A 27715-nucleotide genomic window follows, 5' to 3' on the forward strand; every position below is an offset into this window, starting at 1 on the left:
AGCCTGCTCACGGGAACTTTGAAATTCCTCATTAATGGTTGTGACTTAGTGACAGGAATTATTGAGCCCTTATTATAAATGGTAATTCTTCTTTCACTGAGCTGGAGGCATTTTACAGGTTAGGTGGTCCACACTCCCAAATCTTTGTTCCTTCTGCTGTCCCCTTCTGAATAAATAGCTAAAACTGCCCAACAGCAATCAAACTGATGAGAATCCTAAGCGGAGTGACTTTCCTTTGTCTTAGTATTATTGTTTATGTCTGTGTATATTTTCCAGTTCCTGTATAATGTCACTTGTCTGTATATATGTTACTTTGATCAGCTTGGACACCTAGTTAAATCTCTTTTTCCTGGTGAAGACATTTGCCCTGAGCATCTAAGTTCATCTTGCAATCAATGCCACTCACATTTCTAGTGCTTTCCATCTTCAAACTCTATAGCCATGGAAATGGAAATGATTTATTCTGGAAACCTTGACTCTATTCTTGTGACCTCATCTGTAAACTGTTAAATGTTTTTCATACTGATGGGGTCAAAAGGTCCCAGAACTACATTAACGATGGATTCTGCCTTAGCCCGCAATTTCCCCATCACAACTTGGAGTCCATCAATCTCTCTCCTCTTTTGGTGTCGTTTATGTCTCGGCTTCAGAGATATTTTACAACTGTTCCCAGAGCACAGGAGTGATGGGGAAGAGCTCCCAGAGGCACTAGGGCTGCTCCAAATGCCACCATATAGGAGTTCACTGGATTTTCTCTGAAGAAAAATGCTGACCAACTCTAACCTCCATAAACTATTGCAATGCCACTGGGGCTAAAGATGAGTTCTTGCTATTCTACTTCTTCCCTCCAAAAGAAAGCAGTATCTCTGACTTACAGCACTCACTCTATTTCCCCAGCCTCTTCTTCCGTTCCCTCGACTCCCATCTGCTTCTGCTGTCTTGGACCACGTGCCGCTTACCTGCACCTTCATGCCTCTCTGCCTCCACTCTTGCTGCCTCCTAGGCCTGGCGGGCCTTTTTTCAACCTTACTTTACCTACTGAAATTCTACACAACCCAATTCAGATGATGTCCACTCTACTTAGAATTCAGTGTTTCTTTCCTCTTCTACATGTTCTTTGCTCTTGTATCCAGCATTTATTTCATTCTGCCTGAGATTAAAGTTAGTTACTTATCTCTTTCCCCTCTATTTTGCAAACTCTTTGAAGGATGGAACTATATTCTCTTTCTTTATTCTCCCCTCCCAGTGCCTACAAATTTCTCTATAATGCCGATCAGGACAAGACTTGAAAGGCTCAAAAAAATATTTTTTCCAAATCTCCAAAGGTGAGTAGCAAAATGGAACCAGCTCAAAGCTTTGGGATGTTGAGGGTAAAGGAATAAGTGAGCAGGCATGTGTCACTCACATGTAGATGGTGTCAGGTTCCAGGCATCGTATGATCAGAGAGATGGTGGTGAGTTGTTTGTCTGGCACCTGAGAGGGCATGGCACAAGGGGACTTCGCTCCAGAGATGATGTCGTCCACAAAGCTCAGCACTGTTTCTGCCCAGAGGGGAAGGAATGGAAAAGAGTTGAGCAAAAGTGATGGCCAAGCAGGAAGGAGATGGGATCAACTCAGTGTGAACTTAACATTAAGCCTGCTCCATCCCTCAGTCTGCCCAAATTCCTAGGAGCGAAAGGAGACCTAGAAGGAATAGTCTTCTCTGACTGTTCCATGTGTAACTATCAATTTAGAGCCATTTGTTCAGTTAGTTCAGAAGTAACTAAGGGAAGACGCACATACCGCATCTGTGAGCTCTTCCATGAAATGTTCTTGGCATGGGTGGAGGAGAGCTCTCCTGGTCAGTGGTCAGTGCCAGACCTTCACGGTACCTACACACCTCAGAAGGAGCAGTAGACCGCTCTCCATGCCTGAGGGCAGTCATCTGTCCAAGCCTTGGTGATCATTTTACCAGAAGCTTGTTGCCCTCAGTTAGACTGTGGACACCACCACCCTTTTGGTGGCCAGGCGCATGTGAAAGTTTTAGGGATGACCTGTGTTGTCCTTCCCTATGTGTAGGCAGTGAAATAGTAAGACATGGAACATTTTTCCTGGGGTGTTTCCACTCCTTTAAGACTTTCCTCTTCTAGCTGGACCTGCAAAGGCAGAGTTTGCTTTAGGACAAGACATGGGGTAAGCACATCTGTTTGCACATGCGTTTGCCTGGAAGGGGGTTATTAGCAAAGGAATCTTTTTCTGTAATCATGGCAGTGGTTAGCACAGAATTGTTTCCTAATTGTGGGCTAGGATAACTAGTGCACCGTATTGTTGTTCCTTTGTGAGTGTGCCTAGAGGCAATGAAATGGACACCTCTTTTATAAACAAAAAGTAAAACAAAATCAAAACAAGGCTTTGTCAGATGCTCACCATGCAAAAACTCTTAAATTGACAAGATGGTTGCTGTTTCTTTTCCCATTCCTCCTGTATTGTTGCCCTGGGACACGGGGGCAAAGCCAGGAGGCAGGACATTTCTGTTTTCTTTTTACCACCCTGGGTCAAAACAAACCCGTGAAATGGGAGATGTTCACCTGTCTCCACTTTGGAGTGGTCCATCCTGTCAGTGACCTTTTCTTGACGGATGAGGTAATCTACAATCTGCACCCCGATGGGAGGCTCTGAGTGTCCCCACTCCAGGACCACGAGGGTGCTGCTGGGCTCGTGAACCGTGGAGAGTCTCAGCCTGAGGGCAGACGGGAACCTGTGAGGACCTTCTGGTACCACCACTGGCCGCCTTCTAAATTGTTATGCCAGAAACTCTTCTTCCTAACATTTCTTAACCAGCCACTACGTGGATCTAAGGAGGCCCTGTCTCCTTAACTAGAGAGTAAAGGTTCCTAAAGATCTTTAAAATCTGTATTTTATTAATCTCAGTTCCTGTTCCAGATTAGGAACTCAACATATATTTGTAAGTAAATAAGTAGGTGAGTCAAAGATGAGTGAATGCCTGCATGTCACTGGGTCAGTGGAGAAGACTTTTGGGGGTAGCCCTTTATGCGGCTTGAAAATATAACTTCTTTCCTTGTGCAATGTTCATACCAAGGCCCACTGAGGGTAATGTCTAGAGATCCCTGCATTAACAAGTCCAGACAGCTCAGTTTCTGTAGCATTACCAGGGTCTGCCCTGCTGATGGAGGCCTGACTTCCCCTCTTGCTATGGGTACTAATGTTATCTTCTACTGGCTGGACCTTGGAATAGGCTGTTTGCAGGTAATGCTCAGAGGGGACCTTACTTAGCAAGACAAAGTTGGCCACCCGTCAAGCCCTCAGGGTGATGACCTGTTTCTGCAAATTCAGGTTCCGATTTCAGTTTTTGCCTTTGCCCTTGGGTTTCTATGGCTATCCCGATTCTTAATTCCTGCCTTTTCTGTCTTTTCCCAATTCAGTCTCCTCACTCCACATAAACTGTCTGTTTGGGCCATTCTTTCGCCCTCCCATCTCATAACTCTTTTTATCTTGTAGAGATTCAGTGAACAGTACTGACAGTCACTGGTATGGATCTCCTAATGGTTCAGGTGGTTTCGATCCACTGCCTTGTTCTGACTTCATGTCTGTCTACAGTTTCTCATTTGCTTCCATTGCCCAGTTTCTTCCTACACTACTGGCTTCTGGAAATTTTCCCAGTTCCTGCTCATTCCAGCCTCCCTCCCTTACAGGAATCCCTGCCATTCACCCCCATCCTTGGTTTCCATATGTCATGACCACCCATACTCCTGGCCATCGGACCTCCACTCAGCTCACAGATGCCTCCCACTGGTCTCCAAGATCACTGGACAGGCACTGTGGCTGGATCACATCAAAACAATGTTCAATTTACATTCAACACATATTTATGAAGCACCCATTACTTATAAGAATGTGCTCAGCACTGAAGATAGAGTGGTACACAATCCGGCTCCAGCCTCTTCTTCTATGGAGTGCTCAGTAGACCAACATACAATTATACATGTGATTATAATCATGTGTGATAAGAACTTTAACAAGAAATCACGGGAGTCTGTGGAAGCAATTGCAGGGAATTCAACTAGTGGGAAAGTAATGTGAAACACATGCTCCTTAGTGGCTTACTATGAAGGAGTGCATAGTTTGCCTATGACATTAAAAATGGAATAGCCCCAAAACAGTGCGGATATTGACAAATTCATTAATTAGAGTCATATGCAGAGTGCTATTTTGAAGAAAAAGCATTAGGAAGCTGAAGTAAGTAACTAAGCCTTTCTGAGAACTCAGATTCTGTGAAAATATGGACTAAGGTTGACCTCTACTGAGAAATAGGAATGTGCGTGATTTACTCAGACTTGTGTGTAACTAGAGTGCATTTCTATTTCCAGCTACCAATAAAAATTCAAGAAACTAAGATATACCACTGAAAGAAGTGATTGGAGTTGACAAGAGAAGAGCAGTCCTTAATAGATATTCCTGTTTAAAGAAATTTAGCTTAATTTGATCGCTAGCTGTGACATTTAGTAAACACGGGTTTCGAAATGCAATCAGCCCCAGGACATTAATGGCTGGATCTTGTGTTCCCCCTGCTGTCTGGCGGTTTCAAAGACAACTTTCTTACACTGCAAATCTCTCTAGAAGACGATTTTCTTCTAGTGGCTCCCTTTCTACTATAGGAAAGAAACTTGAAAAATAATAGAGCTTGATTCTTTTTTGACTCGAAGTCCAAGCCAAGGCTATAAAGAGCAAGAAGCCAATGGCTGGTGTGTCTAAAACTACCCGCATAGAGAAGACCTGTAGATAAGAGGAGACGTTGGGTTGGCTTGCCATGACCCTCTGTTATTGTGTTCTCCTCTTCCTCAGTGTTCTTCCTGCTCATTCCTGGCCCTTTAATGCCACCCTTATGTCCACAAAAAGGCCAGAGGGCAGTGTTCACCAAGACGGGCCCTCACTTGCCAGTCTCATCCTGCCACCTTTCTCTTGCTTACTCAGTGCCCCAGTTACCACGGGTCCTGATCCTCACTTTGGGCTTTCCTAGACTTACCAACCCATGGGTTGCTCTCCTCCAGCTTGTTCTTCCAACCCTCTTTACTAGACTTATTTCTGTGTTTCATCCCCATGGCAGATGCCATATTAGAGGCTCAAAGTGGTTCCTGTTTTGGACCCTGGCCCATCAGGATTCCCATGAGTTCAGCCAGTTCTATTCAGCCTTTCCCTGAGAAGAAGGAAATTGTACTTGTTCATCCTCAGTCACCTTTGCACTCCATACTTGGCCCACCCCTCGAATGCAGATGCCCCCTAATGCTCATCCCTGACCTCAGTTACCCCCAGCCGACACTTCTTCTTGAGCATCCTTCCCCGTGGCTGTGGTTCCATTTCTCATTTCCTTGGAGTTCAGTCTCCTTATCTCTAGTGCTTACTGTTTGACGGAGCTCCAGCCCATCCTTCCCTCTGACCACGGAGCGTTGTATAGGACTGCCCCACGGTAACTCCAAGGCAGGTCCAAGCAGAGCCAGCCTCTGCCTCAAACCTGCTCGTCTGATGCTGCTCCTCTCAGCTGTGGCTGCTTCATCTTCCCAGCCCTCGGCGCATCAGTCCTAAGTCCATTCTCAGTGTCTCCTCCCTTCTCACTCTCAGTCAGCTACCACACCTGGCGGGTCCTACCCGGAGTCATGTGTCAGTCATATCCTCTCCACACTGTAATAGCTAAGATCAGGGCCCCTTAGCCGTGCTTCTGCTTCCTGCTCTATCAACTTGGAAAACATTTTCAGTCCGTCTGAATCCACTTCCTTGTCTTAAATTAAACTAGGGTGGAGGCATGTGATAACAATATCTAGCTGCTCCACACAGCACCAGCTCATCCTCAGTCACTTTGCAGCACTATGTTTTGGGCCTCATTAGGGTCTCACTGTAGATCTCTAAGTCTCCCATTGCAACAGCACTTTCCCTGCTTTTATCCTCTAACCACACTGTCCAACTTTCTCTCCAAGGAGAATTCAAGGGCCAGCTCCTTCGTGAATGAACCCTTCACCATTCTCCAGTCAGACTTGACCATTCCCTTCCCATACTTACTTTAAATGTCTCATAGAACCCTTATCAAACCATTTCTTCTATGATTTCAATTTGTCTGCCTACCTTCCCTAAAAGATTAAAAGCTCCCTGAAGGCAGGTACTGCATCATGTTTTTCTTTCTGCTCCCCAATACCCAGTCTATTGTTTTGCAAATAGCAAACCATCTATAATATGTGCCTGCAGGATAATGCGGAGGCACGTGGGCAAAAGAGAGGCAGAGAAAGGAACTCGTACACTGGCTGTGGGAGAGGCGCACAGGTGGGCAGTCCATCGGCTCCGAAAGCAGTGGAGTCACATCGACACCAGTCCTCGATGACGTCTCCAGTCCCTGAGCACCAGAGAGAGCTCATGGTGGCCTCTTGCAAGAGCTGGAAGAGAGGGCAAATAAAAGAGTGTCAGGGATCTGAGGCTGGGTCACCAGAATTGAGAGACAGAGCAGCAGGGCTTTGCTTGGCCCTGAGTGTCGGGCCAGTAGTCCATAGCACCACTTCACCATTTTTTAATCTAAAATTCCTACCTCTGGAGGTTGTTTTGGGGAACCCTACACTTTGTAGGGCCTTTAAGTGGCTCTTTCTCATTAGCATATCATTTCGACCCTGTGGGTAAAGACTGTCGCTTGCAAGGAAGCCTTCTTCCACTTCCTATCTTCCTCCAATTCCACTCCATCATTCCAGATCTCAGCTCCAGAACAATGAGCTCGATACCATACGCTCCATACCAGCACTTTCCTCATAAGCTTGTTGTGACGATTAAATGAAACAATATATGCCAAAGAGCCTAGAAGATCCTATGCATGTATTAGTCACATATAAGTTGTACACATTAGTCATGGGCCTGCCTTTACCACGCTTCCTTCTGCTCAGATGTACTTAGCTCTTCCTCAGATGCCTCTCTGCATCCTTATCTGCCTTTGTCACCATGTCCCAGGATTTCCTTTGCATTCCTTCAGCATGCCCATATCTCATAATACTAATGCACTTCTGCCCTGGGTTGTGATTAAGCATTAGGCTTCTCTCTCCTAGTAGATGGTAGAAACGATGTGGCACTGAAGCCTGGTGTGTAGCAGGTGTTCACTTTATGTTGTGCCGACTGAACCAAATTCAGAGCAGAAGGTGTATTTTCTTAGACTAAGCAAAACAGACTTTCTTTGAGATAGGCAGAATGAAAAGGAGATGGTGGCTACTACCTTACAGTCTTCAATCAACAGTTATTGGCTCAACTCCTATAAGGGGCCATTTCCAGTGCTGAGCATTCAGGACACAGCGGCACATAGACATATACGGCCCATACATATCTTGCAGCCACCTAATAAATAAACAGAAGTTACATAAATAACTAAATAATTACCACTGTGGTAAGGCCTCCAAAGAAAGCGTGGCAGTGGTAGCAGGAAGGACGAGGGGAGACGATCTTACAGAGGGGTTCAGGGAGGCCTCCAGGAGGCTGTGTGCTTTCATCTGAACTTGCAGAGCTAGATCAAGAGCTATCTGATCACAGAAGTTGGGGAAGCGTTCCAAGTGGAAAAATCAGTATTAAGAAGACTGAAGTCTGGATGAAACTTAATTTCTAAAATCAACTGAGGTGTGTTTCCTCTGGCTGGAAGAGACAGAGCCTGGGGCAAAGAGATGTTCAGGGAGGGAGGGAGGCAGGGAGGCAGGGCCGGTGCCAGAGGGCAGGGGGCCACGGGAAAGGGGAATGCCATATTTTAAGAGCAATGGTAAGCTAACAAAGTGTTTTAAACAGGGAATCAACATGATCATATGTTCAGTCCAAAGGAGCAAACGCCAACACTTATGATGATGTCAAACAGTTTAAATGCCATTTCTTCAAAAGCTTTACTTTTCATCTTTGATTCACACCATTTTATGAGAGTTCCTACTATCTGAATCCTGGGTTCCAGGAAATTTTGGAAGTTGGAGGAGGGTAGAAGAGAGGAGTCAAGAAGGAACCTTTCTGGAAAGGAAAAGAAGAAAAATTACATTTTTCTAAGTACCTACAGTGTGCCAGACATTGCATGAGAAACCCTCATTTGTTATTCAAATTAATCCTGATTCTAGAAAAGAAATAGGATTTTCCCATTTTGGTTATTATTTTGCTCTAAGGAAAGCAGCTGAACTTTCAAGTCAAGTTCATCTGTCCATTCACATCTTCATCATTTCGTTCATTTATTCAAGTAGAGCACCAACTGTATGTAGACTACTGCTAGGCGCTTTTCTCACAGAATGTATGTTTTAGAAAATGTGTGTACCACAGAGTGCAAGCTATTTGAGGGAACACAGGGTTGGCCTGGTGGCCTGGGACAGTAATGGAGGGCTTTTGTGGACAGGCAATGCTTAAGCTGAAACTTGGAAGTAACAGTAGGAGTTTGCCAGTGACAGAAATGTGGGAGAGGTGTTCCTGTGAGAAAGATTGCAAGTCTGAAGGGTCAGATGCATGAGGGGAAGTGTGTTGCATTTAAGGGAGTGCAAGGAGTTAAATTTTGGGGGATAGAGTACAACCTAATCAGGCAGGTGAAGATGAAACTGGACAATGGACTGCTCTTGCAATGGTGTGCTAAGGACTTTAGAGTACTCGATAGATTCTGCAGAGCCACTGAGTTACCTGGCTACCACATGATCAGAGTTCCATTATTAGACAGAGGACTCTGACTGGTCTAACAGGGAAAACAGTAAGAAGGCTACTGTAACAAGACAGTGGCCTGATATCACAAAGGATGACTGAACTAGTTGGGCTGTGATGGGGGTATGATAAAAACAGGATGAACTTGAGGTATCTGTGGCCCTGGTGATGGAATAAATGCCAGAGAGTGACAAGTCTAGGAAGCATAGCTGGTCTTCACTTGGGCCAACCTGGTAGAAAATAAAGCCATTCACTGAGATGGAAGCACAACAGGTATGGTTTGAGGTGGAAGATGGCTGAGTTCAAATATGCTGGGTTTATGACACCTGGTTGATTATGTGGTTTGACCTACTTGTTTCTAGATTGCAGTTACAGGTGAGACTGAGATATGGCATCAGACACTAGTTAATGAGGGCAAGAGAGGCTAGAAAAGAGCCCCAAAGATACACCAGAGAGGCAGAGCTGGGAACGTACACCGAGTTCCTAGCGCCATGACCCAGCACCCCTCCACAGGTCCTGGGCTTCTTCATTTCTTGTCTCCATTCTTAGGGAAAAAGGGAGAAATCAGAAGGAAGAAGAAGAGAGAGAAGAAACACACCAGGGACTGAATTCCAGCTTGGGACACCGCGTCTCTGTGTTTAGAAATTGAAGTGCTCACATTATGGCCAGAGGGAAGATATTTCCCAACCCCTCTCTTAAGGCCAGTGTAGGGAGACAAGAAAGGACCCAGGTTTTGCAAACAGAGGATCCTGAACAGAGGCTGAAGACAAACTCACTTCAGCTTCCGCACTGTGCTTGGCTGGCCCTGCAGGAAGCCACCAGCGATTGTCTGCTCTGCAGCGATGCATGCCCTGCACTGCAGGACGGGCCTGGGGTGAGCTCCCTGACTCCGCTGTTCCCAGGTGGGTGCCCAGGAGCTCCTGGGGGACCAGCTGCAGCAGCCTTGGGTGTGCACAGAAGACAACGTGTGGCAGGGAAGGGGAGGGCTGGGCACTGGATGAAAGCCACGGCAGCCCTGGGTCTCCATGGTGACACAAACACCTCTTTCTCCTCCTCCTTTCAATGGGCCCTTCTCTCCCACTCCTCTTCCCATAGTCACTTCTAGCAGATTGAAAAGGAATTTGTAGGCCAGAGGAAGGCTTTATCTTCTTATTCCTGTGAAAAACCTTATTTTCAAACATTCAATGAACTATCCTTGGCCAGGGCAGATAGGCAAGAGAAACACACACACATGCAAAATCCCTTCTGTTGGTTTGGGCATTACCTACGAAATCAACTGTGACACACCAGGTGTCCCTTAAAAGAGGAAAGAGAAAGCAATTATCACCTCACCTGGATGGGCACACCTCTCAGGCAGGTAAGGAGCTCATGCTGTGACTCTGCTTTGTCTTGCTCCCCAAGGTCCCCTTTGCCTATAGCCTCAGAAGTCCCATGCCCTGAGCCTCCGTGTTTTTATTTCTGTCCTTGCTGTTGCAATTGTGTGTGTTTCAACCCTCTCTGTTCTTTATGTGCTTGAGGAGACTGGACAGCTAATCACTGAGCTAGTCGCTGACTTGGCCACATTTTTGCAGCTCATGCTTTGGGTCCATTCATTTCCTCCTAGCACCCTTGGCAAGGCAGCAGCAGAGGCAAGAGGGGCTGGGAAATGTCGTGGCCTTGCAGCACAACCTAAGGCAGGAAGGTCTGCAGGGATGTGGAGCTTGGTTCTTAGAGGCAACTCCCTCTGGGCAGAGGTGGCCAGAGGCGTCCCTTTGGGACCTGTGGCTGATGTGCCCCTTCCAGTCTAGCTGCAGCTGGTCCCAGGCTGGGGAGGGCTTAGAGGAGCTGGTTCACCTCCCCTGCCAACTGGGGGAGGTGGAGCTGAGCCTCCCCCCATACTGTCCCTCAGGGTGTTCTGAACAATGACTGCAGTGACTGCAAATGCTATGCCTCCCTCTCTATCTTCTTCCTTGTTGTTCAAAGACCTACACAGATGCTGAGTTGTGACTCCAAGTCATCACCATGCATGTTGTGGGTGCACTGATTTGATTTACTATGCAAATATGCAAATCTAAGCAAATGAGGCACCTGAAGTAGCTAAACAAAACACCTGACTGTCCATATTCTAGCACGGGGCTCAACTGCACCATCACCTCCTCAGGCCATTTGGAAAGCTCTCTTTTGTCGCTGATGTCTGCCTGGGCTGAGGGTCCCGGGCCTCTTACCCTCTGGGTCTGGTTGGCGGTCACCAGTTCGTAGATGGGGGCTGCTCTGGTCACTTCCAGAAGAACTGGCTCAGCAGGGGTGTCGGGACTGGAGGTCACATGACACAGGGGGCAGGAGGAGGGGCATCGTCCCCTGCTCTGGCACTCCATGTGGACTCCAGCCGCCATGCGCTTGTTGCCAGTCTCTGACAGGCTGGCGATGTATTCTGGGAACGTTAGCACCTTGGGGTCTCTTTCCCGCTCCTCTGACTCGTCAGATGGGGAGTTGCCTGCCAAACACAAAATGAAAAGAGACAGTGAGGAAAGACCAAGGGCATGCATGACCTTGTGGCCCCTGAGGGCTGGGGTCAAATCTTGGCCAGGTCAGAAAATGTAGCAAGGGGGTAAGAATGTGTTTTTGTCATCTCACTCAAAACTTGGGGAGGTCAAGTAACCCACAGAGTTGAAAATGGTCCTTCCAAATGGGCAAGCTGGTTGTTTCCTTTCTGAGAATCATCAGCTCCCCTGAGACGCTGAGGGGAACACTTCTGCAGTGTCTATGCAGGATCCAGGATGGTCTTCAATAATGTAATCACAGTGAGAATGTTCTTGGACTCAAGTTTCTTCACCCGTAAAATGAAGATATTAATAGCGCTGGCACTGTGTAATGAATAAGTGGCAAATTTAAACAAATTTAAATTTGTGCTTCAATAAATTTAAAGTGGCTAGCGCATGTTGAATCATAAGCATGATGGTTTTCATTGTAACTCCTAGAGAGGTTTCTCAAGCTGTACGATGAAAGTGAGGTCTCTTTAAGGCCTCCTTAACCCTTACAAGAACTCTCTGCATGGAGTGCTCTCATCACACCCATTTTATAGATGAGGAAGGTGAGGGTAAGAGCCTCAAGATCACACTGCTAGGATGTTGTGAGAGCCAGGGTTTGAGTCCAGTGTAACCTGACTCCAAAGCCTTGAAGTCACAGGGGAAGAAGAGCTCTCTGCTTCATTATTTATCAGCTCAGAGAAGATGGGGAGGGCATTTTCAGGAGGATTTGCACTCCAAAGCCTGAGAGACAAGCTCATAGCATCGTTTGTTGATGGGTAAGGGGCAGTTGGAGAAGTTCTTGGTTTATTTTTGGTGACAAACATGGAAAATGCCTACCAGAAATAAGTTTGTCTCCTATGGAAGAAAGCATTGCTTGACATTTCTCTTCCAAGCCTTCGTGATTCTCCATTACCTTACTCATTCTGCAGGAAGAGGGAAGTGGAGTTGGTTGACAAAAGCCCTCCATTCCTTAAGAGACCCCTGACCCTTTGGGCACAGTTGTAGTTGGGAACATCAAAGCATTTCTGGGGACCACTGGGCTTGTGGAAACAGTGGGCAGATACAGAATATTCATTCTGGTCCTCTCGGAACAATCAAGAATGCAATACTTGATAGGCCGGATCTTTGGGGAAACTGCTTGGAAGGATTTGCAAAGTGGTTCCAGAAGGTGATTGTGAGATACAACTCAATGACTTTATAACAGGGTTCTCTCTTATGGGGTCCAGGGAGGCTCTGCTATTCTCCCTCTTGTTTGCTATTTAATATGTCACGAGGCATTTCTGCATTGCTGTTTCCCAGATGAGCGTCATCACTATGCGGATAAGGCATCTTTACCCAACAGCATCACGGCTGTGGGACTCCTCCCACACACTAAGGCAAAGGACTCATTCAGTGGCTATAAATATGGGATATAATTTATTTCACATTTGCATTTTGTTTAATAACAGACCCAGAGTTGAGCACAAGCCCTTTCTAGGTTGTAAGAGAATTGCCGAGCTGTCACTCACCAAAATCAGGGCAATGTTGTTAGGTAGGCGGCCCAGAAGCCCATGCCAGGCAGCCCCAAAGTCACTCCAAGCCACGCATAAATCTTGACTGACATTCAGGCTTATGCAGCTCAGTCAACCCCATGGTTGGGAGTGTTTGTAAAGTGGCCACTATATGGCAGGACTCTCCTCACCCAGCTCCAGGCCAGGCTTCCAGTTTTCTTAAACAGGCCGATGGACTGGGCAGGAATGAGTGAGGGTGAGGTGACATCTTTGGATCTTTGATGTGATTTCTTGATAAACAGGCCTTCATTCACTGGCCTTCCAAAAAAAATCAGTAAAGGTACAGTGCTTCTTTACAAATTTCGCCACATAAGTCTTTCCAGAGAGCTTGACGTTCCCTTAGCGGGTCCTGATGCCCCTTACAGTCAGATACATTTCGTTTTCAGCCCACTGCCCTCCCCGATGAGAGTGAGGCTGGAAAAAGGCGTTCCACGAAATGAACACTAGATGGTGATATCAAGTCTAAAATGACTTCTGTGAGCAAAAAGAAAAGGTGCCATAAATTCGGTGTGGCCACTTCGGCATCATGGAAAATAAACTTAAAGCAAAGTAACATCTGGCTACTTAAAAAAATCTGTGGTGGTACAATTTTTTTAATTCAATAATAAAAAATTAATGAGTAAAACAATGCCATGAAGTTTATCCTAAGGAGAAAAAATGCAGAGAGGCATAAGGTAATTGTGAGACACAAAAGATAATGAAGGGAAAATAAACAGCCCTCTTCAATATCCTTCATGTGAAGTAACTTTATTCCAAGGGGGAAATAATATGCCACCAAACTCCTTTTCTGTCACTTTTTATCCCCAAATACCCAGGAACTCTCCCCAACACCTACTCTACCGGTCCTTACGCACAACCCCAGCCCAGCCCTTTCAGGACGCACGGTTCTGACGGACAAATGCAGCCACTAGAGGGCACAGCAAACCCCAAGCCGGAGCGCCGGGTTTCCCAGCCCCGCTTCCCGCAACGTGCCAGCATTAAAGCTTGTAATTGCTGTAAACGTTTGAGGGGCTGGCCCCCTTGCTGCTGTTTCTGGTTATCTAATTAAAATCAGGATGTAGCAAATCCCTCTCAGTATCCTTCAGCCCTGGATAGATGCAAGGTTAGGGAGAAGAGAGGCATGGGAAGGTTGCAAAAGAAGACAGCAGGAGGTCGCCAAATTCTTGTTTTATGTGAGAATCATCTTTTCCTTCTTCTGGAAAGATTCGTGTTCATAGTGAGAGGGCCCTGCTGGGGGCCAAATCTAATTGTCCCTCCGGTCCCCTCATCATGCAGGTTGGAGCTGCCTAGAGGAGACCTGGATTTATACAGAAGTAATGAGCAGTGAAGTCCCCAAAGCCATCCATTTCAGCTCCAGGAAAGAATAGAGATGCAGGGGAAAGAGAGAGATTTTTCAGAGGAAACATTTTCCATACACCATTAAAGATACAATTGGGAAATACTCCTTAAAATGATGGAGTCCGGCAGTGAAAGCCTAGATAAATCTCCTTTTGCCAAAGAGAGCACCTATAACCATCATGTCTGGTGGCAAGAGAAAGAGTAGTTCAAATCCTAAACGCATGAGAGTCTTATCTTTGATACTTGATTTTAAGTCCCCCCCAGTTAGGGAGTGGGTGGTAGAGAGCTCTGTCTGTGGGGGACGCAGAGGAGACTCCGCCTGGTTTCCATTGTCCGCTGCTCACCCCTCCGTTGTGCAGACCAATTACAGTCCTTTGGTACTTCTTCCCTCTTCTGCCCTCTAGGACCTGGGTAGAAATCCTCAATTTTCAGACATTATATTATCTTTAGGGAAAAAAATGGATAGTCTATTCCATTTCAACAAGTACACAACCTCTGACATAAGCAATTGGGTAGTTAAGGTCCCAAAAGACGATAATTTACAAAGATGCCTTCTGATCAAGAACACCCAGGTGCGGCCCCTTCTCACCTCTGTTTGCAAAATTCACCCCGTTGCTCTCAGGGGAGGCTTTGGAGCCCATCCATGACACTTAGCTTTCTTACAGGAGAAGAACAGCCAACCTGGAATGTAGTTAACAAGCCCCAAACTGCAAAGCATTTTGCAAATTCAGCTTGCTATAAATAAATGCCATTTGCTTCAGGCTAAATCTGTATCATACAGCACACAGTGGATGAAGTTCCCCAGTAGAATACCATGGTATGATAATATTCTGAGCAACCTCCATGCTCAGAATCCCCCTGTGGATGTGCCCACGGCCTTAGGCATGGGCATACTGACCCACCTCGACTTAGAAGCATAGGGCGATCATAGAAGTGACCGACCATCTTCACGCAGCTCTGCTCTACTGCTGGGAACAGACAGATCATGAAGGGGAATTACTTGTTATGAAGTAAATTGGTACAGTTCCTGTAGGATTCTGGGACTGCTTCAGCATCTCTCTCCAGAGTTGGTGCCCAAAGGCAGTGAGATGCTAATGACACCACAGCTAGAACTACAGAGGTAGTTCATTAGGCAGCAAAGAAATCAAATGCAAACTAATTAGATCCCAGCTTTTGCAGGCAGATTAGGATCCACAGGGAAGAAAGCCTGACCTGGGGCAAATGAAGCACACCCACAGCAAACTCCACTGAGGCCCACCGACACCCTGTATTCCAGGTCCCACCCCACCCTGGTCTAGGTGTCTTGGCACCAGATGTCTTGGGAGTTAACCACATTCATGTTCCTGTACACATGCCCAGGCTCAAATCAGTCTCTCAGGATATTTAATCATGTCTTTGGACAGACAGGTTCAGGTCACTCTTAAACTCAGGATGGACTTAAACTGACCTCTTAGACCTGCCATGGGACACACTTCTTGAGACCTGAATCAAACTCAGTGGAATGATAATCAGGGAAAAGAGCATAAATTGGCCACTTCTCTCTACACTCTTCATCTCTGAAACTCCTTTGCCTAGTTTGGGGTATAGATATATATCAATATCTCTATCTACATGCCCATTGGTGTTTCCCTCTTTGGAGGGGAGAGGGGATTGAATAAGGTAAGTTGTGACCATAGATTTGAAATTTTAAAACAAGTCAACCATAAAGAATAAAACCAAAGCATTTGTAAACCATCTCTAGCCCCTTTCTGAAGCTTTGAACAATCAAGCAGAAAGAACGAAGCACTATTCCGGTGACAGCCATTGCTACCTATCCAGCCTGGCTCTCTCCCTTAAATATAACAGAACCTGAATATACTTCCTTGAAAAGCCAAGGACTGTCCAGCAGGCCCCTCAATCACAGCCTGTCCCACTCTGCCATCGCCCTGTTCTCCACATGTCCCCCTGAGACCCATTCCTCCTCTTGCAGGTCCTGGCTCTGCAAAGGGCACCAACTTCCTTCTGGCTCTGTTTCTGCTTCTCCCAATCACTTGCCTTGCCTTCTTAAGTTCACGTCTGTGCCTTCCCAAAATATCCACCTCTCTGCTTGCTCCCTACTACCCCGGGGGCACGGCAGGTTAAAGTGTGAGGTCTGAGTCAGATTGCCTGGGTCTGATTTCTGACCCTCCCATTGGCTCACTGTGATTTGGGGTAAGTTTCTTAACCTTTTTGTGCCTGGGCTTTCTCCTATGTAAAATACAGATAATAATTTAGTAAGACTGTGGTATAGATTAATAGGGATGACCCATGGAGAGAGTTTCAGAGTGCCTGAGACATAGTGAATCCTCTCTAGTTAATTATTCTCACGATGCCTGTCTGTTTATCTACCCTGCCACCAGTCGCATCATCTAATGGTAGGCTCCTTAAGGGACAAAATTATGCCTTATTCTCTATAACATCCCGCCGTGCCAAACGTGTAACATAACTAATGCATTCAACAATTCATTAAACAAATAATGATTGTTGAATTAATAAATCATTTATAATGGCTTGTATACAGAGTGACTACTCTGCGTTCTGCAGGTACTAGCTAGACAGACTGCGTTTGAATTCATTTCTTGCCTTGCTGTCCCAGATTCTGAGATTTTCTGGTTTTCCTCTAAGAAGAGGGACATCAATCCAGAGTGAGTCCCACTGCTTTCAGGTACAAAGGGAATTGGTCAGAAATGGTCTAGTTGCAAAGGTTTGAGGAAGCACTAATGCAATAGTAAGGCAAAAAGAACACGTTGCAAATTTTGTAAGACATATACATGCATAAGGCTGTTCATGCGCACTGGGTAATCACCTTGGGATTTAAGGATTTAAGCTTAAGGAAAGGACCAGCCAATTGTGGTGCTGAAAAGCAGATAGTAGTTCTCTTGTGACTAGAAGTCATGGCAGAGTGGTAGCCACCCACAGCAGAGGGTGCAACTGGTGTCCTGGGCCTGTGAGGCGACAGGTACCAAACAGCGGCTGACGTGTAAGGTGTGCTGAGGTAGGGGTGTGTAGGCAGTCCTGGCTGCTGAGTGACAACAGTTGTGCCAGGATTCGGCATCACATTCTCCAGCATAAAGGGCAGTGCTTGTGGCTGCAAGAGGGGGTGCACATTCTGGCCTTCAAAGGTGGCCATAAGGATGAAACATGAAAACCCACCTCTTCTGAAGTTTTCCACTTCGCCCTGTCTCTGCCTGCACACAGAAGGCCATCCAGTCATGTTGCCAGCCACACATTCCTGACCACCCACTAGCTCAAAGGAAGCACATCCTTCTTTGGGGATTGAATACTAGAAAACTACCGGTTCACAACTGCCCAACATGTTCAGACACAGTCCCAACTCCAAAGAGTTGCCATTCTTGTCCTTTCCTACCAGTGAACGCAAACTTAAAAAAAAGAAAGAGAACTCTATCAGGACATAATCCTTTTGGTTCTAAAAGGAAAGTTACTGTACAGTTCTGATGTAGTTCTTTGGCATTTCTTCAGGAAGTTTCTTCAGGCAACAGCAGATGGTCTTTGTTCTAATCATGAACAGCATCCCTGGGTGTGGTGAGGTCCAGTGTAACAATTAGCAGTCATCATGTATCCACTGGGCACCTCAGCAAGGCATCATTAACTGGAAGGTTCAAGAAATGTGTTTTCTAGAAAACTGAACTTTTTGTTTAATTGACACTTAGCCAGAAAATGCTTACTCTTCCTCCAATTCTTGTTAACATTTTTCTTCTATAAAAATACAGTTTTCCCACTTTCTGCCTGCCTCATGAAGCACTGCCTACCAAACAGAATTAAACCTTTCCCCAAGGCGCCTCCAGGTGATTTTGTTCATCAGTTATGACTATGCAGGTTTGGAAGCTGTAGGAGACAGAAATAAAATGGTATAGATATCCCAAAGGGCTTTTAAAAATACAGATTGATGACATAAGGTTACATTTTCTTAAGATTGCCCCTCGTAATGGGCATGTTGTCAAACAAATAATCACCTGGTTAAGGTTCCTGGATCATTATATTCACATTAAATGGCAGTTTTGGTGAAGGTGCTATGCTCTGTCTTTGCCAAAAGCTGTTAGTCAGCTTTGGCATGGGAACAGTTAATTTAATAACAAATTGATCAGATTTGCCAGACTCTGTCAGCCTAGCAAAGAGCTAACTTCAGACTGCCTATATAACTCCTGAAGGCTGCAACCCAAGGCCTCCTGAGGATTGGCCACAAAGGCCAGGAAACCTGAGGTGCCTCAGAGGGATGATCCAGAAGCCCTTATTAAGTGCATACGTGTGAGGGGTGTGCGAGGCTGGGCTGATGCTGCTCTCTCTGCACACCCGCATAAATTTCCTCCTGCCCTCCCACTCCCTGCTGTCCTCTGTATAGTTACTGAGCGCCCCTCTGCTCCTGTCATCCCACCTGTACCCGTGCCAGTGTCCAGAGGCGCACCACCCTGTCACACTGGGTTTGGTGGGAGGGCTGCCAGAACGAGAAGTCCCTAAAACAACAAAAAAGTACAGTTCTGGAGGCTTGAAGTCTGACGTCAAGGTGTCAGAGGGCCACACTCCCCTGAAGGAGCTAGAGAAGACTCCTTCCTTGCCTCCTCCAGCTTCTGGTGACTCCTGGCATTTCGTGGGGTTTCTTGGCTTGTAGCTGCATCACCCCAACCTTGGCCTCAGTCGTTACACGATCATCTTCTCTGCATGTCCGTGTCCCTGCTCTCACAAAGACACCCTAACCAGGGTAACCTTAACTCCACTTAATTATACCGGCAAAGCCTCTGTTTCCAAATAAGGTCACCTGCTGAGGTTGGTTCCAGGAGGGCATGAACTGTGACACTGACCAGTGAGCCCTCCCCCGACCCACAGTTGATGACGATTCACTTGCTGGCAGCTTAGGAGCAAATGGACCCCATCCCAGGGCAACAGGTGACAGGAAGAGGGAAGAAATTTCCAGCTCCATCAGTGTCCCAAGCCCTGTTGCAGCTGTGGGCAGCTTCTTGTCAACAGCAAAATAAACGTGACAAGGTGATCAGCCACAGCGTCCGGGACCCGCAGAGCTGCAGTGGGCTGCCCTGCTGATTTGTCATAGACAGAGCGGCATGGGGGGGCGAGGCAGAGAGAGAGGTGAAAATGAGGAGCACCTGCGGGATTTGCTATTTTCAAATCTCCATTAGCAGGAAGACCACGTGGGTGAGTAGGCCTGCTCAGCAGGCTGCCGGGAAGCAGCCTCCCACGCACTTGTCTAGAGATTAAGGCACTTTTTTTTTTCAGTCTTGTTTTCTCTGTCTGGGAGGCCGAGAAGCCAAGGGTGCACCCCCAGACGACTCAGGTACAGTACCTCCCTGTCCTGCCAATGGGTTTCAGCCCCGGGCAAGTTCACTATAGATTCAGTGTGACCAAAGAAATTGACAGCAAAACTTTCTTTGGGGTGAAAGGGTTTATTACCCAGCTTGTTCTCCCGGAGGTAGGTCGAGCACCAGCGTCTCTGCCTCCGCCCAGAGCACTGGGCCGAGCTCTCTATTTAGCGCAATAATAGCTTGTTGCCTAAAGGTGTGGAAGTGGTAGCCTAGCAACAGGCCAGTTACATCATCAGGTGGTTTAAGTTCAGTAAGGATCCTGGCCATAGGAACCCCAGCTTACCCACACTCCCCTTTCCCGGTCCTTCCCAGAAAGGAGCCAGGAAATCTCAGCGGCACAACCCAAGCACAAACAGAGGGAGAAAACTAAAAGAGAGAAACAGAGCAGGCAGAGAAAGGGAGCTCCGGGCACCAGTTGCGGCCTCTGCTGCTGCTGAGGGCATCCCCGGGCCTCTCTGAGCATCTGGCCCTACCAGGATGGGATCACTGATGCTTCCCTCTGTGCTCCCCTCAGCATTCTTTCTCAAGCAGGGGATACCCATGCGTCCCTCCAGCTTTGCCAGAACCACCAGCTCAGGGGCCCTCTCTTGTGACTCCATCCACCCTGTACTCTGTGTGCCCCATCTCCTCCCTGTGGCTCCAGCCCCCGCCTTGTCATCTCTTTTCTTTCTGGCTTCAAACCTGGGCAAGAGGAACATGATCTAGGGAAACCCCTTGACATTTCTGAAATGTTAAAACTGTCACGTGACCATTACCTGCCTTGGCTCCACGTTACAAGAACTCAGCTGTACATTGTGTGTACAGTGTCTATGTGTGTGCGTGTGCACGTGTGTGTGTGTGTGTGTGTGTGTGTGTGTGTGTGTGTGTGTGTGGTGGCCGGGGATGCTAACATAAGGCAGGTGGGCATCTCTTGGGGGCTTACGTGGCTTCAAGGTGACAGATACATTCTTGCTGAGGTGCTGCAAAGTTGGCTTATAAATATCTTTAACTACCAAATGGACTAGAAATTTTTAATAAAAATATTATCCAATAATACTACTACTCCAACCAGAGAGGAAATCTTGTAATGGTCTCCATTGTCCTCTCGATACCCATCTAGCTTCTGTTTTTCAAATGAATTTGGATGTTAAATTCTTTTGCTGCCCTGACCAATTTATTCTGCAAATTAACTATATATGACAGAATTTAAAGTCCGTTACCACTTAGCTCTGCCTCACTGAAATTGATACCACTTTCCTGCCTGTTGGAGCCACTAGCTTACATAGACTGTGGCTCCTACTGGTGATTCAGGATTCTAAGTGAGTCCTCACTTCTTAGGCCTCATCTCTTGATTTTAAGATGCATTCAGTGGACCAGGCTCTTCTCACCTCTCAGTGACTGTACCCTCTGTTCTCAGACACTCTGGTCTCTGCAGACCCCTGTCCAACCTTAACAAAGCTCTCATGATGAGATGTGGTTTCGCCCAGAGCTGCAGCACACCCTGGTTTCTGAGGGAGACTCGGGGGCTCAGCCTGCTTGCAACACCATGTGTAAATAGTGGAAACAGCTGGATGCACGGGGAAGCAAAGGGTACGTGTTAAAGAGTCTGACCAAGAGTACGCTGGATGATATACGCCTGTGTGAAGAACCTCAGATGGCATTAAGGCTGTTGGTGACCAAGGTGTTGGGGAGAAGCAGTGCTAGGTCAAGCCATATCCCCTGAGTTGGTTCAGTTCTTGGGGACTCAAGTGGAGAGAGAGACCCTGACCAAAGGTCAGGATTCCAGAGGAGCTGGAGACAGTGTCATATGAACAATGGCTGAAGGGCCTGGGAGAGTTTAGAATGGGTACAAGAGGACTTGGAAGCGGGCTTGGCAGCTGTCTCTGTCTGAAGGGTTGTCACATGGAAGTGGGTTCACATGCATTCTGTATATCCGGAGTTCAGAATTAAGTGCCGAGGGAGGAAATGACAGGGTAAATAGTTTATTGAACCAAAAATCTTCATTGAGTACCTACTGTGTGTCAGATAACTTTTTTTAAGTTCATTTTCCAATATGCAGAGTGGGGAGAGTGAAGAGAAAAGCAGACACTGATGTGATAAGGAGTGACATGAGAGGCATGGGCGAGGGCCTTCGGGCATACCCGGAAGATTTGAAATCTACGCTGGTGGCCAGAAGGAAGGTAAAGGAAGACTCTGATAATCTCTATAATAATGTAACTGACACAAAGTAGGACGGTCAGCCCTGGGGGTGATGTCAGCTTTGGTCAGAAGTATTCTTGGGGAAGCCTGACCGTCACAGCAGGAGGGCTAGCTGTTTCAGCAGAATGAGTTCCATGTCACTTTAACAGCCAAATATTAAATTTCTATTATTCTGATACCGGATCTTCTCAGTATTTCCCTAAATCAGTGGGGGTGAAGCTAGGGGGCTGCATTTTATTAGGCACGATAACTGATTCTGACTTCAGATAACAGGGCAGTCCAGATAATACTTTGGGATTCACCACCGGAACCAAGAGTCATTTATTTTATAAATATTGCCAGAATACTTTTTAACAATTCTACAAATAACCCCAGTATGTAAAAGAGGTAAAACAGGAGGAAAAAATTCTTTAGGCATTTAGCATCATTACGGTTTGTTTAAAAATAAACAACTCTATTGTTTATGGAGCCATTCAAGCATCTACTCAGAGCCCCGGGGCAGAAGCAGCCTAATTTGAAAACTACTGATTAGACCCTCATGAGCCTGGCCTGAACTGTTCCAGAAGTAACCGACCGACTCCCCAGCAAGAGGACCATGCGCTGGCCCTAGAAGGGCACTGGCACAAGCAGTACGTCGCTGACCACCTAGAGCCACTTTGCTCCCTGAATTGTGCTAGACAGAGAGCTTTGTATGGTCAGTCCTGCTTTAGATGGTGATAACAAAAGTCGAAAAACTTTCATACTCTTGCCCAAGAACAGATCTACCCAATCACACAAGTTCATCTCATAAAGGACTTCGTGGAGAAGCGAGAAGATCGCAACAGCTCACAAACAGTTCCACAAGGACATAAAAAAAAACAAGGGGCAGATGTAAAAGTCAGATTTAATGCTCTTCAGATGCTGATTATAAAGGTGTGTCTGTATTAACAATTTCCATTATTAACTCATCTCCTTCAAATACCATACAGGAAATTTTATTATTAGGTCTAACCAAAGTGGCACTGTGATTTCGTGTTACTTCCCTGCATACTGATCGTAACAGTAGATACTAAAAAAACATACAAATATTAAAATGGCATCCCTGGGTGGTTCCTGCATGAGCCCCTGCCAAAGCAGGAGGCTGTTACTTAGGCAGCAGGGCCCAGCTGGCACCCGTGATGACCAGTGAAGATGGCCATCTTGTCACTTTGCCCATTAAAGCCCCTGACACCAAGATCTCTTCTAGTGTCTCTCTCATGCACACGGTTTATTTTTTCAGTGAGGAAAATACTGGGCAGCAGTCAAGGTAACCAGCAGCAGCTGTCAGAGCAGCAAATGCCAGCCAGGCAGCCGACATGGCCCCGCTTAGTCACCGAGGCAGCAGAACCTCCCAGACCCAATGGTGTGTGAGGACATAGTCTACCAGGAGGCCAGAGTCTCAGGGGCCCTTGACGCTGGACCACCAGAAAGCAGAAAAGCAGATGTCTAGTCTTGGAAATGAAGGGCAAGGTCAGTGAGGGGTGCGGCAGCCCTGTCTGGTCTGGTATCTCAGCAGCTGAGGCGGACACTAGGAGCACATCATATCCCAGCCACCACTCTGCAGGCAAAGACCTGTCTTCACCCAGATACAAAGCAGATAGGCCTGGGTTCAAATTCAGAACTCTGAGATACATCTCAGAGACGCTAAAACTCTTTGGGCTACAGTTTCCTTATCTGTAAAATGGTTTAACAGAATTTACCCCCCATGGTTGTACTGGGAGTTAAATGGGATGATAAGGGTAAAACCCTCAGTGTGGCCTCTAGTATCTTGGTTCTCAATGGCAGCCATTGTTGACCAGCACATCTCTATGACCTAGCACAGTCCTGGCACCCAGTACATGCTCAGTCTATACAATGAATGGAAAACAACATCTACGCTCAAACACAAAGCAAGGGTCTCCATGAGCTGGAGACAAAACAGGACCACTCAGTAGTGAGTGAGGATGAAGCCTATGGGCTTCAGGTCTGCAGGAACTTGATCCACCAAGGTGTCTGTGAGGTCAGTTCCTATAGAGCAAAGGGATCAGAAGTCCCCCACAGTGTGAGGAAAGAAAGCAAGGACTGAGCAAGGACTCTGTCATCTGCCCCCCAAAATGAGCCTGAGGCAGCCATGACTTGGTCCAGGCCCGCCTGAGATGGCAGGAGGGGCACAGCTGGAATGTGCCTGACCTGCTGGCTTCAGTACTAGAACCACAAGGTTCCCAAGAGCCCCATGGGATGGGAAAGGGGAAGGAAATGATGACGCTAAATCCATAATTAGTTGTGATGGCGTGCTTCCATGGACGGTTTTGATTCGTGGCATCAGTCAGACGTGGCTAGTCTGCCCAGTGGTGGCCTCTCAGGTATCCTTGCTGCTGCCGGTGTGTTTGTCCAGAGTGACATGACCCCTGTGGTTCCAGGGACACCCTCAAGGCTGGCAGTCAATCTCTCTGGGGGTTGGGTGATCCTTTAATTAGTCTTAGCGGGGAAATGGTTAGAAAAGACGCCATTGACCATGCTACCTGTAACTACTTCAAATAAAAATGTTACATTAGTGGAATGAGATTAAATGTTGATCCTCCAAGCCACCCTTTCTAGTTACAAAATATTTCTCCCTGAAATACAACACCGCTGGGAGGGTACTTGCATGGGGTGGATGGTATATGAATGGCAGCACTTAAGGACTTCCATTCCATGTCTTGAATTACTATTTATAATACTTAGGTGTTGGTACCAAGAGAGTGCTAGGATTTCTATTCTTTTTTATTCTCACAGAAAAGAGAAAAAGCAAATCCCTCCTAGGTATCAGCAAGACCCCAGGGGTATCTTTCCTTTGTATCAACCTGGAATCAAAACCTATGGAGAAATACAGAATAAGTCACTTCAGATAAGTCATGAATTCTGTCTCTTTCTAAAGCTTATAGCTATAGGAACTTGTATTTATTTTTCATTCCTGTGGTAACAACTCTACTAAAGCACAATTTGGATATTGTCTTTATTCTAGTCTAGTGTCAACAAATAAAGCCATAAAGCCACACAATGGAATGAAGGTCTGTCCCTATGTACATGTGTGGATGCACACACACACACACACACACACACACACACACACACAGAAACTCTAACTAAATACAACGTCCCACCTGCCAATACCAGGAACTTAATGGTGTTAAGAAACCTGAGAGAACAAGCCCCTTTTTAAATAGTTGAGAAGAAAATTCATCATTAATATTTCTAAATCCATGAGGCCTATCTAATGGTACTTCCAGAAACGGGAGGCAAGTGAATGTTGTCAACAAGTAACTGATGCTGAAATTTTGTGTATGTAGTGGTAAGAACTCATCTTGAGATTGTTACCATTATTTATTTATCTATTTTTTGAGTGCAAATCTTTTTAGAACCTTCTGGTGCCTCTGCCTTCAGCCTCTTGGGACTTGCATTCCATCAAAAAGTTGACTAACATCAAGCAAAAGTCAGAAGACTCAAACTGGAACTTGATTCAATTTGATAGAGCAAATACTAAGTTACTGGATGTCTGCTTACAAGGGTCTGTTCAGGTCTTCTGAATATGCCACAGTGAATTATGTGTCATCTCTACATTCAAAGGATGTATTATCTTATAGATGAGATAAGACAGACATACAGAATTTAAATATCATTAACAAAAAGAAAAGGATCAACTAAGGCCCAGAGGACATCAGGATTAGACCAGGAGAGGCTTCACAGAGGAGGGGGCTGTGGGGCTAGGCCTTGAGGTATAAGAGCGTCCTTCTTGATACCAGCTACCAGTCATCAAGGGGGTTGACAAACATTTCCTGTGAAAGGCCAGAGAGTAAATAGTTTAGGCTTAGTTATGTAATCTCTATAGCAACTACTCAACTATGCCTTTGCGGTGTGAAAGAAGCCACAGACAATACATAAACAAATGGGCATGGCACTGTTCCAGTGAAACATTATTTATGGATACTGAAATTTAAATTGTATATAATTTTCATGGGTCACAAAATATTATTTTCCCTTTTCCTTTTCAATCATTTAAAGAGGCAGGAAAACCATTCTCAGCTTGTGGGCCATACATGGGTGGCTGAGCCCTGATCCTTGAGTTTTCACTGTAAACACAAGGCTTTACTGCCCTTAATCTCCTTAAATTCTTACACCTGCTGAGTGAGGTAGATATTACCATTTGCACGTATTTATTTATTTATTTTTATTAAAGTATAGTTGATACACAATATTGTATTGGTTTCAATTATATAACATAGTGATTCAACAGTTAACACATATTATTAAATTCTCCCCAACTAGTCTATTTACTGTCAACACAGAAAGATTTACAGAACTATTGACTATGTTCTCTATGCTGTACCTTCATCTCCATGACTAATTTACATTATGACTGAGATTCTGTGCCTCTTTATCCCCTTCACCTATTTCACCCACCCACCCCAGCCCCACCCCCATGATAGCCTCCAGTCACTTCTCAGTGTCTATGAGTTTACTGCTGTTTTGTTCATTTTGTTTTGTTTTGTTTTTAGATTCCACAAATAAATAGTATCATATGGTATTTGTTTTTCTCACCTGGCTTATTTCACTGAGCATAATACCCTCTAGCTCCATCCATGTTATCACAAATGGCAGGATTTCTCTCTTCTTTATGTCTGAATAATATTCCATTGTGTATATGTACCACATCTGCTTTATCTATCATCTATTGATGGACATTTTAGTTTCTCCCATATCTTGACTATTGTAAATGTGGCAATAAAATATAGGGATACATATATCTTTTTGAATTAGAGATTTTGTTTTCTTCGGGAAAATTCCTAGAAATGAAGTTACTGGGTCATGTGCTATTTCTATTTTTAGTTTTTTGAAGAACCTTTATTACTGCTTTCCATAGATATCCAAAGTGAAGCTTAGAGACCTCAGGTCATTCAGATTTCCAAGACCTCACTTTAATGACTAGGCCATAGTACTGCCCCAGAATGGTAAGGAACTCATGAGAACAGTTGAATGAACATGTTTTCTTTAGGCATTAAAAATCAAAAATTACTTTTAACAGCGAATATGAGGTTTGCTACCCTGGCTTGCTCATAGTAAACTCATTTTAGGTCTCTGTTATCACCATGTTCTCTCTTTTCACAAGTCATGCAGGGATGGATGTAATGCTGAATATCTTCTACTTTCCAGAATATAATATTCTCCCAATACTTGAAGAAAAAGGAACAGGTTTCTAGCATTTGTTCTAACCCCTCCACCCCCTGGTCCTCCCGTGGTTGCTGAGCCCACATGTGGAAGGTCTGGCCAGCCCATGCAGATAATGGGTATGCCTGGAGACATAATTCTCTCAAAGCTGCTAATTTATCTCTTTCCTTCTCCCCTCACCATTTTGAGCAGTAATTCTCTCTTGCTTGGCTTCTTTACTATTCATTGTTTAAAAGCAATTTTATGTTCTAGAGAAGATGGAAATAAAACAGAAGTTGCCGTTTCTCTCATCACCTGTTAAGAGTACGTCAGGTGGTCTCAATCCTTCTTTGATTGAACAGAGAATCTCTGAACAGACCTGAAGTATCCTTTACACTATCTGTAGGGTTTATCACAAATGTAGGATCACACTGGATTGTCAGCTTCAAGATATAATACCAACAGATTCACCAGCCAGTCAGTACATGTCTATTAAATATCTGTTATGTGCCCAGCATTGTGCTAGGTACCATGCGGAGCTCTAAAATATAAGATTCTGACCTTAATGAATTTGTAATTTATTTGGGATAGCAAGACTAACAAACATACAATAATGGTCATCATAATAACAATAGTGGCAGCTGTTTTTAGAGGACATCCCAGCACTCTACTAAACACTGAATACATATACAAATAAAAAACAAATCCAGACCTAGTAGTAAGGAGAGTCTTATTTCAAAAGGATTATTGCAAGGTAGGCCAGGGAAGAGCTACTGCCACATAGGGAAGGGGTTATTACAATAGGAAGGAGGCTCTGATAGGGTCTGCAAGCATCTCAAGGGTTAGGCAAAAAGAACTTTTCTTTTATAGACAGAAATAAAAAACCTAGAAGGAACCAGGTGTGGAAAAGTGGTAGGAGGGCAGCCTGTTCTCAGGAGGG

At 45.6% G+C, this 27715-nt stretch overlaps 1 protein-coding gene across 2 annotated transcripts in view; it reads right to left on the bottom strand.

Annotated features, from left to right (window-relative positions):
- The window catches only part of ASTN1 (astrotactin 1), a 283553-nt gene that overhangs the window by 21294 nt on the left and 234544 nt on the right, over nt 1-27715 (bottom strand). For both annotated transcript variants that reach the window (XM_036916747.2, XM_036916748.2), the window contains exons 17-20: nt 10875-11143; nt 6286-6419; nt 2568-2719; nt 1406-1541 (exon numbers count right to left, since the gene is read on the bottom strand). In XM_036916747.2, the coding sequence (XP_036772642.2) occupies nt 1406-1541; nt 2568-2719; nt 6286-6419; nt 10875-11143 (691 nt within the window). The remainder of the gene's footprint in view (nt 1-1405; nt 1542-2567; nt 2720-6285; nt 6420-10874; nt 11144-27715) is intronic.

This window comes from Manis pentadactyla, chromosome 9 (assembly GCF_030020395.1).
Source record: "Manis pentadactyla isolate mManPen7 chromosome 9, mManPen7.hap1, whole genome shotgun sequence".
In the NCBI taxonomy this organism is placed as follows: domain Eukaryota; kingdom Metazoa; phylum Chordata; class Mammalia; order Pholidota; family Manidae; genus Manis; species Manis pentadactyla.